Source organism: Triturus cristatus, chromosome 6, assembly GCF_964204655.1.
Source record: "Triturus cristatus chromosome 6, aTriCri1.1, whole genome shotgun sequence".
In the NCBI taxonomy this organism is placed as follows: Eukaryota; Metazoa; Chordata; class Amphibia; order Caudata; family Salamandridae; genus Triturus; species Triturus cristatus.
In genome coordinates this window covers 1369206451-1369219165 of record NC_140589.1, presented here as the reverse complement: position 1 = coordinate 1369219165, position 12715 = coordinate 1369206451, and the positions used below count along the sequence as shown (strand labels likewise).

The window sequence follows — 12715 nt, the reverse complement described above, 5'->3', positions numbered from 1 at the left end:
AATGTTAAAATACATCTTTTAGTGAGGGTGATTTTTACATTCTGTGTTTGAAAATACCACTTTTAGAGAGTAGGTATTTTCTTGCCTAACCATCCAGTATGCCTCTGCTAGGTTTGTGTATTGCATGTCTGGTTTGTGAGTGACAGGGGGCTGGAGAGGGCTTTGGCTCCGGCAGTCTGATGAGTCAGGGATGGGCTGAATGGGACCTGGGTTGAATAGAGAGTAGGAGGAGGAGATTTCCTTTCACTTGCCTGAGCCTACATAGAATAGAGAGTAGGGGAAGGAGATTTCCTTTCTGCTTTTAACAATGCTGTCTCCATCTTCTTCCAGGAAGCTGAACCAAGTTGACAGAACTGGTTTTGACTAGGTGCAGACACTGTCTGCCTTCAGAGAACAAATGATTTTTCAGTATAAATATTGGGGTTCAGACCCTAGAACTTTAGATCAGCTCTGGAAATCAAGACAAACCTTTGTCAAGGAGAGAAACCAAGAAATCTGAAGGAGGAGACTGCCCCTGTGCTGTTATCTGTTTGGGGTTGGCCTGCAGTGGTTACTTATTGCCAAGGAAAGAAGATGAACTTTGTGTGTACTTTATCATCTTGAGGAAGATCTTCAAGGGCTTGAAGCTGAGCTTGCCTCCTGTTCTGAAGTCTCAGGGATACAAAGACTTCACCACCAGCTCCCCCTCAATTTCCTTGCTGGGCATTTTACCTGCAGAGAGATGCCAGCTGTTGTTTCAGGACCTCTAGAGACTGCGTGTCGCTGGGAGCTGGAAGCAGCAAGGAAGAAGCGTGTTGCCGCAGCTGTTGCCGTCACATCGCCGAAGAAGCGTGCCGCCGCCGCAGCTGTTTACTGTCACATCGCCGAAGAAGTGTATCCCCCTTTCCCTGACTAGAAGCAAGGGTCCCTATTTGGACAAAGGTGCAAACCATTGCCAACTAGAGACCCCCATTTCTAACACACAGTAATTACTGCAATGTGCTTGAGCAATTTTCTTTGGGAGTTTGAATGAAAAATTCTTAATTTGGGACCCATTCCCCCATAATTCTTGCCCTCTCTGGACATCCTGTGTATGTATTTGTAACTGGAAAAAGCTAAATTGTAGTACATTATGGTTACTTACTAAGATGAATTACCAATCATTAAACTAAAAAGAAATCCATGCACATTTCTTTAAATAATATCAATTGAAGCGCCTTTATGAATGTGATTTCACCTAAAATAAATCTAACAATCAACAGTTAATCCAGCTTCAACCATTACCACAAGGGTCCTGTTGTTGGGTGTGGCATAAATCCACGTTCTATATCCTTTCTTCATAACACAGATTTCATAGGGCCTATCTGACTACAACACCAAGCGTCAACTTCCTGTGACACCAGTGTATGCGAAGCAATGCTTTGTGCGGGCCCTCTGGACTCTAATCACAGAAAATGTCCTACAACCATGTCCTGTTTACACTATTCCCTACGTTTGTTACCAGAGCCTGCTGCGCATTCTCTTCATCTATGGCATAGTTTACATCTAAGCCTTGTGCCCCCTCAGACTGCTGGGCATAAGGTGTAGGCCATATCCATGCTCCATGCCCAATCCTCCTGATCCACTAGCTAGTCTTGCATATCTATCTATTGGCCGTGGCAGATGTGCCTCTAGTATGGAGCATGGCAATAGGTCACATTTTTTGTGTCGTACTCTTGCCCTCACCATGCAATGATTAAAGCCCGAGGCTGTACCTATGGGCAGACTGTGTGCCCATTGACCACCTCTTTTGCCTGCTACCATTGGCCACAAAGATCTTTGGATGCTGGATGTGTCCTCTGGACTGTGTGTGTGCAGTACCTCTCCATGCAAGTTCTTCTGGGTGCTTTTTTTGCACACGCCAAGAATCTCCTTTGTGGGAACAAAGTCATAAGTACTTCAAAGTATTCTATGCATGGGACTCTGCAATTCCTGTACAAAAGCCTATCTGTAATTTCCTTATTAAATGCGACTTGCAAAGTCGCTAGTCACCTATAATAAAGACATGGCCTACAGCTGTAATAACTTATTAAAGTTGAGTTCTGATGTCACAGTAACTACTGCCAGCAACTGAAGGGAAAGGCAATAAACTAAAACTAAATGTGGTTTATCCTACTTCGGCTCTGTTTTTCCACATAAATAGAGATATGTAGAAAGGAGATAAGTGTAGGCCATCATTTTTGATTTCACACTTTTGGTAAATATGGACAAGATAGAATCTCTGCATGTTTCTACACATTCTGAGCTACAGCTTTTACACTAGAGTCTCTAATTGTATTCTTCAAGTTTATAAACATCCTATCTTTTTCATATGAAAGAGCACTGCATCTGGGAGGTTAGTGGTTTGTTGAAAGGGTTCTGGTGTGACCGTGTATTATAAGGAATAAAGTACCCCCTGACGAACATTTTTAGGTCTTTGCTAGTCACCTCTGTGCTCCATGACCTTATGAAGGAGCTCGGCCTTCGAACTCATTCCTCTAATTAGTAACAGAACTCCTCTGTGACTTGCAATATAACATACGTCAGGGGGTACTTTATCCATTATAATACATGGGATTCTGCAATCCTTGTTTAAAAATGTGCCTCTAATTTCTTATAATCTGCGACTTGTGACTCACCTAGTTGTCGATTATAAAGAAATAAAGTCAGAACTCAACTCTAATAATTTATTACAGTTAAGTTCTGACGTCACACTGCCTACTGCTATTCTGTTTGAAGGGTGAAACCCCCCAAGCTATTGCAGCCCTTTATAAAATATATTATAGAAGCGGATAGGTTATTGGCAGCAAAAGGATCGATGACTGTTTTGCAGCCAGCACAATAAACACTTCGAGCTGCCGTTATGGGTCTCTAATATTATCTTCACTTTTAAGGAAATAATGCATGTATACTACCTGTACTCGTTTACAATTTTCCTGTTTTTGCACTTCCTAGCGAAATTTGCACTGACACATTTGCACTTTATCTTGCAAACAGGGTAGAGACAATATAAGCTGCTGCGAGAAATTTCAATTAAGACTATGCTTGGCTTGCACCAATTTTTCAATTTTTGCATTAGAAACTCAGTAGCTATACAACATGGCATTGGAGGAGCATATGGAAGATTAGTCTGTGTACTTTTTCACCTTCTCCCGCAACTGTACAGCCTGTTCTAGTTTACAATTTTACTGTTTCTACACTTTTTAGCTAAATTTGCACTAACATCATTACACTTTAACTTGGAAGCAGGATTGAGATAATATAAGATGCTGCGAGAAATTCCAAATAAGACTATGCTTGGCTTGCATCAGTTTCCCTGTTTTTGCAAGGAGAAACTCGGGAACTATAAAATATGACATCAGAGGGGCATATGGAAGATTACTCTGTGCACTTTCTTTTAACTTCTCCCTGCACCTAAGCTAAATGATTGGACTATAAATGTCCCTGAACAATGTATTTATTAGTTTACACTAATCTGCTTTTATATCATGTTTTTAATCATTTTAAGATTCTAATTTGTATGTTCTATTGTAGAGAATGTTATGGTTTTAATTAATTTAAATAAATACACTTTGACTTTGGGAGTGCAAGCCAGTAGCCAGTCAGGTCACAGACCATATTTAAAGCAGCTGTTTAAAGAAAGAAAATGCTCTATACAGAGACAAGCACAAAGTAGATATTTATGGCAACATGTTTATTTTTTGCGGTTCTTGGATAGTTATAGAAAAATTTGTCTTTCTACATGTTCCTACTGGGCCTTTTATTTAACTAGTATTAAACTGCTTTGTATATCTTTTTGTGACAAATATCTAATCGTTTTTTATGTCTAATTTTTCACTAGTGAATCTATTTTTATTCTTTGTGTTAGCATACACGTTCTCTCTTTCATATGAAAGAGCTATGCACCAAAGATTTAAGTTGTTTGTGCGCAAGGTGATGGTGTGAGCATGTACTATAAGAAATAAAGTACCCCCTGCCATACATTATGAGGATATTTCAAGTCACTTCGAAGTTCCATAACCTTATAAAGCAACTTGGCCTTCAGCCTCATTCCTCCATTTGGTCATGGAATTCCTCAATGACTTGCAATATCCTTCTAATGCACAGCAGGGGATACTTTCTCCTACATGTTAAAATCTTTGCTAATGCCAGACCTACAAATAAAAAAGTGCTGAGTGAATGCCAGTCTCATCCTTGACAAAAGTGTAATCATTCACTGACGTATGTGCTTCAGAACTTTATAGTTTAAAATCTGTTGATATTCACAATTGCAGTAAACCAAAGTCTAAAGCTAGGCGAATCATACGAATATATCAGAACGGACAATAAGTTGTTGAAACCCTGAAATTTACCACCGATAGATGGAAACATCTAAGAATGACAGATTTTCTGCATGCCTAAAATAGCACAAATAGGCTATGAATTTGATGTTTAAAGTGTTGCAAGAGTTAAGTTAAATCCCAATGTAGTATTTCTAGAGATAGAGAGAGACAGACAGACTCAACGAGAGAGACAGAGACTCGAAAAGAGAGACAGAGAGACCAGTGGTGTAGCAAGGTCAGGCTGTACCTGGTGCGGAACTTTTCTTGCACCGCGTGCGTCGAGTATAGCCGCGTTTCGTTGCATTTGTTGACTGAACTAAAAAGTTTCAGTACGTACATATTTTTGCCATTTTGTCACCCCCCTCAGTGATGACACCCAGAGTGGCCCGCATCTACCGCACCCACCTTCCTACGCCGCTGAGCGAGACTCAGCGAGAAAGAGAGAGACTTAACGAGAGAGAGAGAGAGACACTCAACCATCCAAGCAACAGCCTAATGTGGTCAGCACCTGCTGTGCGGAGAGCGAATCTGTCATAACCGGATGGAGTTTATGGCTGAGGGAGGGATCTTTGCAGCTCACCGTGACAAGGCCTTCCCTAGTCAGTGTGTGTACGTAGACTTCAGCGAAAGTAAGAGGACATCCCTCTTTCTAATATTGGTTAGTCGCTATTTCTAAGTGTCCTTGTTCATGCCCAGCCAATAACCATTTAGTACAAAGGAAATGATTCACTGATTATTTAACAAAAGGTACATCACTAAAGAGGAGCAGTTGAATGTTAAAACCAGGGTGTCGCTGAGAAAGTCTAGGAATACAAAGAAGCAATTGTCATTATATGATAAAATGTGAAATTACATTCCCTAAGCACTAGTTTCCAAGTAAATGTATCATCCTGGTGATCTTGTTATTATCCAGGTAGCTTGTGGTTCTATCCAGATATAGTGCCAGTAAATTGCGTTATAGGTCTTTGTTGCATATTTCCCAGAGCATTCTTGTTGTGTGCCAAACTTTTGTGAAGTTTCTGAACTCCCACAACTTTAAAATGGATTATTGAATGAGCTGTTTTTTACTCCTTCTGGCTTAAACTTCAGAAGCAGGATGCACATGTTAAACATAGCAGTGCTAAAGCACAAACCATTGCAATTACACCAGAGGTCAATCCTGCTCTGGTACGTGCACTTTAATTCACACTTGGACTGGCATCATTAATGAACCTCTCACACTGACACGTGCTCTGGCACTAGCATTTACCCCTGCTTGCACTCACACCTACTCTGACACTTGCACTAGTAACATCTGGTCACTACTAGATGATTTAAATCAAATTAAGTGGTGGCTTCATGCACCATCTCAGTCTCTCACAGCTGCACTCACTACAGAGTAAAGGAGGAGGGTGATTGCTAAACCTCAAAGAACAAAAATATCTCCAGGGAGTATCCTGGTAATGGATGGTGAACTTTTATACTGGTGGTTGGGGTGTAAGTTGGCGAGCAAAAGTAGTTGTTTTATTCTGATTGCGAGGTGGATGCATGAAGGTGAATAGAAGATTTGGGGGCAGTGGTGTGTGTATTTAGCTTACAGATGGGATCAGAGCATTTGATAAAGTTGGAGCCCAGGGGAATCTTTGATCCCACTGATTTTCATTGTTTTCCATTTTAGTTTCAAAATTAGAAGGTCAGAGTCAGAACTATGGAGATGTAGAAGCTTCCATTTTCAGTCATGGGGAGGGTAGGGCACGTCAGTGAGTGAACGTGGGTAGGTTTGGCATGGCCCATGTCTGCGTCAAAAGAAAATGAAAAATAAAAATCACCTGTCTTCCGGCCGGCTGGCTGGCCATCCACTGCCTCTCTTGAGTCCTCTTCCTGGCTTCTGTTGGAACAGGAAGCAGGATAGGCTCTCTTGAGCCAATCACAATGCTGCAAGGCAGCATTGTGATTGGTAAACACCCAGGCTCCCCTGAGAAAATCACCACGATGCAAAGCAGCGTTGTGATTAGTCTGAGTGACGTGGTTCGGAGCTCAGATGGGGAATGGAAGCCTGGTCATGTTCTCCACCCAGGCTGTAATGCAGCCTGGGTGGAGAACATGCAAAGTGCGCATGAATGTCTGGCCGGCCCCACAGGACCGGCCAAACGTTAATGCGCATTTAGGAGGGTGCCACCATTCCTCCCTTCTGCTCAGCCTAACCCCGCCCCACAAAACTGCCCCAGCACAGAAAAATAAAATGATAATAGCATCTCGTTATTATCATGTTATTTTTCCTTTTTTGCCGTGCTGAAAGGCAGTGGGGCGACGCTCCTCTGCCTTAGCGGAGGAGCCGCCCCTGCCTTTGAGGCAAAGATTTTAGCTGAAACATGTCGACCTAAGATGTTGTGTTACTTAGTATACCCTACTAACATCCTCTCACATTAGGTGTAGTAGGTGAGGATCCGATGATGAAGAAGGCCACTGGTGGTACTAGTGGGTGAGAGTCCTTTTATATAACCTAAGATATTTGTGAGTTTCTACCCTACCACTAGTGTCTTCTAGAAAGTAGGTTCAGAGGAATGTCCGTGCAGGAGTAGCCTATTTTTCTGAGAGAGATAAACTTGAAGCATGGCCAGCCTCAATGATACCCAAGTGTTTAAATATTGGTGACCTGGCTTATGCTATGCAATGCCCAAATGTGTTCTGCTGTGAAAAGCCTTTGGGCTTGTGTAATTGGTAGAATAGTTCTGCTGTTAAGACCAGAACCTTTACATTCAAGGTGAAGCCCTTAAAGGTTTGATATCTTAACACCAACCAATCCTTTTGCATCAAACCCTTTACCTCTTTGTATATCCATGACTTTTGTATTGCAAAAGGGAAGTCATTTACTGATATTTCATAAGACCTTCACGACGTTTTAGCTGTTTAAATGACATTTCTAGTCCATTGGATTAAACAAAAAGTGGTATTACGTAACTTGAATTCTTGTTCTACTTGCACTTGAATGTCACAGTGTCATACAAACGACAATGGAATGTCACACATAGAGCACTGAAAACAAGGAAATGGCACACATAAGCAAAGAGAAACCTTGGCAGCTATTGGGACATGACGCCATTTTGTGAAAACGGGACGCCCTGGAACTGAAGAGTAGTATAACTGACAGAAAAGGAGTTGTGAATGCGCGTGCATTATTCGAATCCCTCCGCGGTGACTGTCGGATTTACAACCGCTGGAATCGCTGCAGAAGAGCACGTGGCAGCCATTGTGTTTTCATTTTAATACCTTTGGCCAAGTCTGCATTAGGCCTTTGCAGAATCTAGTTCTGGAAATAAAAGGTCCCCGAAGAGAGGCAGCAGCGTTCTGCTAGACTGAAGGACCTTTAGAAACCTGATATTCATAATAGCAGTAGAGGGCTGGAGGCAGAGGGCAGCGTTAGGGCTGGCTGGTCTTGTGTTCTGCTCCTGTGAGAATTTACAGACGCTAAAGTGAAACCATGAAGGCTTTTTGGCGCTGGCTACTCAGATGTTGACTCGACACTACCGAAACGTTGCTGCAACAATTCGTTCATTTGGAAACACACTCGCAAATCCCAGTTACAATGTAGCTTCAATGCTTCGAAGTCTTAGTTTTCTTTCTAAAGGCAGGGATAAACAAGTGACACCCTTCAGCCTGTCCGGACGTTTTTATCCAGCAGAGTTACTTATTTGACTTGTAGTTTCGCCTTTAGAATAGCATACGTTTTAAAAATCCTAACATGTAAAGCGGTGTTTGTTAAAAAGCCGGCACTGGCTACAGCAAGCCCTTCACCTAACATTTTTTTAAACCTGTTTTTATTTAATCACTGCTTTCAATGTATCCAGAACAAGGACATACATGTGCATTTTCAGAAACTATAGCATAATATACATCCAGCGCCATTAACCTCGTATCCTCTGACTTTGCACGGACTTCACCTAACATAACAAAGGTCCCGTGGCCTGTAGAGATCACTACAATATGTTTTTTCACCGGTTTACAACCAGATATGCTTTGTCATACATTTTATTTGTTCCAATGATGCGAACTTACACAGTGTCGTTTTGTTTTGGGGTTTAATAGAGCGCTAAATGCGTCACTCAAAGCTTCGAAGCACTTTATGAAACGTTTCTATTTAGAAATGGACACGTTTCGATAGTAAAATCCGAACATTATAAAGAAGGTGATTTTCAGTATGGTAGTTTAAAATGCGAGGATTTTTTTAAATTTTATTTCTAAAATACAAACAATGCATTTTCTTTTTTTACTTGAACAATATACTACATACCATGAAATCTACTGGAGTCAGTCACTTTTGTTTTCTGATCATATTTACGCTGCGCGTTTTTTATTAGCCTTTTCTTTGTCGTTTTGTGGTAACCTTTATGTTATATTGGGAACATCTGTTTTTAAAGCTATTTATGCCTGGGGAGAGCCTCGGCTCGTGTCGGCGCGTGCAGTCTCCGTTCGGCCGAGCCAGCGCCACTAGATGGCAGGTTTGTCATGTGATTGCAGCCGAGCGGGAAAGTCCATCCGTGTTTAGTCTGAGCTCGAAGGGTCTGCGCGTGGCCAGGGCAGACCCCGTGGACTTCCTGAAACATGTGTTAGCAATTTTGCCGCAGACATGGCTTTCTTTGTTTTACTGCCTGGCTCTCTGAGAAAGTGTTGGTGCCTGGTTATAGGCTGTCTGGATCATGTCAGAGGACACGGGGATCAGGTTCATCTGACAGCCCGGGCTGGGGCTGGATGGAGGTGAGGAAACTGACCCTCCACTCTCGGCAGCAACAAGTCACCGCTTGTCTGAAGGCCAAGGCCAAAAACCCCGCGCGACTCGAGCTATTCTGCAGCTGAATAAACAAAGCACTCTGCCCGCTTGGCTTTTGCGTATTTCAAGTTCAGTCAAAAGGTTTTCTATTTCTAATCATCCATCTTTCTCTCTCTTTTTTTCCTCCTCCATGCTGGCTCCCAAAGCCCCGTCCAGACGAGGTGACCTGGAAATCCTTGGCTATTGCCTGCTGCAGTGGTTATGTGGGAAACTGCCCTGGGAACAGCATGCGAAGGACCCTGCCGCCGTCCAGTCTGCTAAAACTAAGTATGTCTGTTGGTGGCTGCTTAGCCATTTACAAAGCGTAACCTAAAACTGGACTGCGAGGGCTGCTCGCGCTCAACCTTTGACCCGACATCCCCGCTTGAGCATTTCTGCAAAGCAGCGCCATTTAAAAAATATTCTGCAACTTAGAATTTGCGCATTGTATAACTTTTATTCTCCTCTTGTGTCCCTGCTTTTGTAAATTAAAGCTCACGTTGGAAGTAAGGGTTGTTCAACCTTTCTTAAAAAAAACACAAATAGGTAAAACCTAAGCCGCAAAGTAGAATAAATGCCCCTTTAATGCAGTGAAGCAGGTTTGGAGGCCAAAAGCGCCGCCCTGTTTAAATACATTATGGGCGACACGCGGGTGCTTTGTGCAACAGAGTGTATTCACGAATGTGTGGCTTTATAAATACAGTGCTCTCAACAGTGTCATCCTAATGATTTTTTTGGGGGGGGGGGGGGGGGGCAGCGAACAATATATATTATGGTGGAGGGCTGTTTGGATTTTTAAAAAACTTTATTTTCAATTTCCTATTAATTCAAACCCAAATGATTCCAGTTATACTAAATTATATGTTATACTTTGTTGAAATATGTCTTGCATAGGACCCGAAAAATCCTTAAGCTCACCCTGGGTAGAAAGAAAGAGTCAGAAGTAAAGGTAGGCAGAGAAGTTTAGATACCAAAATAGAATAGATGTCAATAGAGAGAAAGTTCACTTTTCCAGCGGGCCCCTCTGGAAGGTAGGGGCCCTGGGCAATTGCCCGCTTTGCTCATTCCTTGACCCGCATCTGGCTGCCAAAGAGACCTGCAAGTTTCCGACTGGTGACCCTGATTCAGGGCATGCCCCCATTGCGCTCTCATCAGTATTCCGTGAGGTAGAGTTCTAACACTACAAACACTTTAGACTAACCGCTCCAGGAAAAAGCGTCCTGTCCATGAACGGGGCATGTGGGAGTTCTATGATCGCCTGTGCATTTTTTAGGACACTAGATCAGATTACTAGCAGTATGGAAGTATGCGTAGAGGTCAATGGCTTAATGTACGTTTAGGAAAACACTTTAATAAAATAAATACATCACCCTTTGCTTGTGGGGGTTGTATGGAATTGGAATGAGTGTACTCATGGAATGATGTAACCAATCATAGGCCCACCGTGCTAAGAAATCCTGTCTTTACCTCTGGTAGAGAGGCTGAACCCACAAAAGAAATGGAACGTGGTTGCCTCTAATCAGAATGATTTAGTCAGAATTATTAATCCTTTAACTGCACCAATGATGCATATATATGTATTAAAAAAGCTGTCCCCACGAAACCATTATGAGGTGTATTTATGGCTTTTTTGTTTTCTGCTGTTAGGATTTATAAATGTTACAAATGTATAGTTGTGGTATGTTCCCATGCCACCCAGGCGTCATACATTTGACCAAATTTCCTAACTACACTGCACCTAGTAAATCACCTTTTGGTGCCACAACTGCAGCCAAACCCTCCTCATCTTAGCATGGCGGCCGAGTTAAAAGGCTCAACAATCGAATTAAAGACTACAATATCAGAAAACCAGAATGAGGCCTTCTAGCAGAACATTATTAGCTCATAATGATCTCTCTAATTTTTAGTAATTTATGACCCCCCGTTTCGAATACTCATCATTGTCATTTTCATTGTACAAATTAGTCATGTTTTAAATTGTAATGTTTTTTTTTTAAACCAATCAATAACGTTATTATACTACCTTTCGGTACCCTCTACACATATATATCACATACATTCACACTCAAGAGATGCACATAAACCACGTTGTGAGTCCCAGCTTGGCAGGGATATGATCAAGTGCGAAGAAAAATTACAGAGCTTGATCTTGCTTTGAACAGGTGCTAAAAATCTGTGCAACATCTTGTTCAGTGCAATCTTCCAGCCAGCCAGAGTGAGGGAGATCTGGCATCCAGCCATAAAAAAACCTTATGATGTGTACATGATAAACTTATTTGGTTGTGGTCTGTTTCCGTCCAGGCCTGGAGTATCTGTGACCAGAACAAAGATACCTTAAACCGGCATTTTGCTATAAGTTGATTACCACATTTCCCAAACACCCAATTTACCACCAGTGAGTATCACAAACTCATTGCAAACCCATATTTGTCTTATACCCTCACACTGGGGAGATCCAGAAGAACACAGGTGGGTATCAAACATTGGCAGGGATATGTTCCTGCACAAGATAGCCTGAGTGGAATTGTGATGTTGTGGAAATAAATGCTACAAATCTGACAAAAGTCATGTTCAGCGTGCTCTACTGGGGATCCAGTATTAGCAAGGCCTGGCTGGCACTAATCTATTCCGTCTGTAGTTTTACACTTTCCACACCGCCCTGAGTTTGAGATCTGCCATGACAGTACACCATACACAGTGACTCTGCCACAATGTAGTTACCTATGCAAGTATTACATAATTGATTTTGCAGACAATTTCCAGGTAGAGCCCACACACATTTGGCATTGCCAAACTCTAGACATTCAAGGCTACATTTCCTTCTTTAGCTTTCCAGTTTTTATATCTGTCCATTTGAGAAATGCAGCAAAATACTGAGCAAATTTGTATAGAAAGAATGAAAATATATTCATATTTTTCATTCTCCTCAGGCCGAATTAAAATTTGATGTGGTGTTTAGACAAATGCATAGCCCGAATGTGCCAAATATATTTTATGTCACTGCTCATTGAGACAAAAAAAAGCTACAGCATAGAGGTGTACAAACACACCTGCAGTCAAAATATTATTTTAGTCACACTCTATAGCCAGTGATTTTAACTAAAATGGTAAAACATGAAAGAATTCCACTCGAAATGCACTGGCCATTATATGCCTATAAATGTTACTGTGTCATTTGGCCTCATCGGTTTGAAGCGAAAATGTAGAAGAGTACTTTGGAAAAAGGGTGTACAGGAATTAAGAATACAGAGAAGAAAATCTGCAACCTCATCCAAAACAAAGGGAAATCATTGACAGGTTGTGGATAACGCGGGGAAGTTAAGTACTTCGTTTTTATAGAGTTAAGCGTAAGTGACTGCAGGGGTTTTGAGAGTAAAATGGTGGTAAGATAACCAGATAGGCATGATTAGAGGAGGAGTTGAGCGAATGAAAGGAGAAGAACATTTATGTGGCATTAACACAGTCAATAGAAGACAAAAAGCAGGTGATGGCACTAAGGGAGGTAATGTAAAGAGAAAAAAGGAGTGGTCTTAAGACAACTTTGGAGGAGTTCTACCTTATAGAGAGTTTGCTGGGAATCTGAGAATCCAATACCACAGAAAGATAGGTC

At 41.8% G+C, this 12715-nt stretch overlaps 1 protein-coding gene across 1 annotated transcript in view; it reads left to right on the top strand.

The window, feature by feature from the left end:
* The window catches only part of VRK2 (VRK serine/threonine kinase 2), a 370448-nt gene that overhangs the window by 214094 nt on the left and 143639 nt on the right, over window positions 1-12715 (top strand). Inside the window, exon 9 of the mRNA XM_085612369.1 lies at window positions 9273-9393. Coding sequence (XP_085468495.1) covers window positions 9273-9393 — 121 coding nt within the window. The remainder of the gene's footprint in view (window positions 1-9272; window positions 9394-12715) is intronic.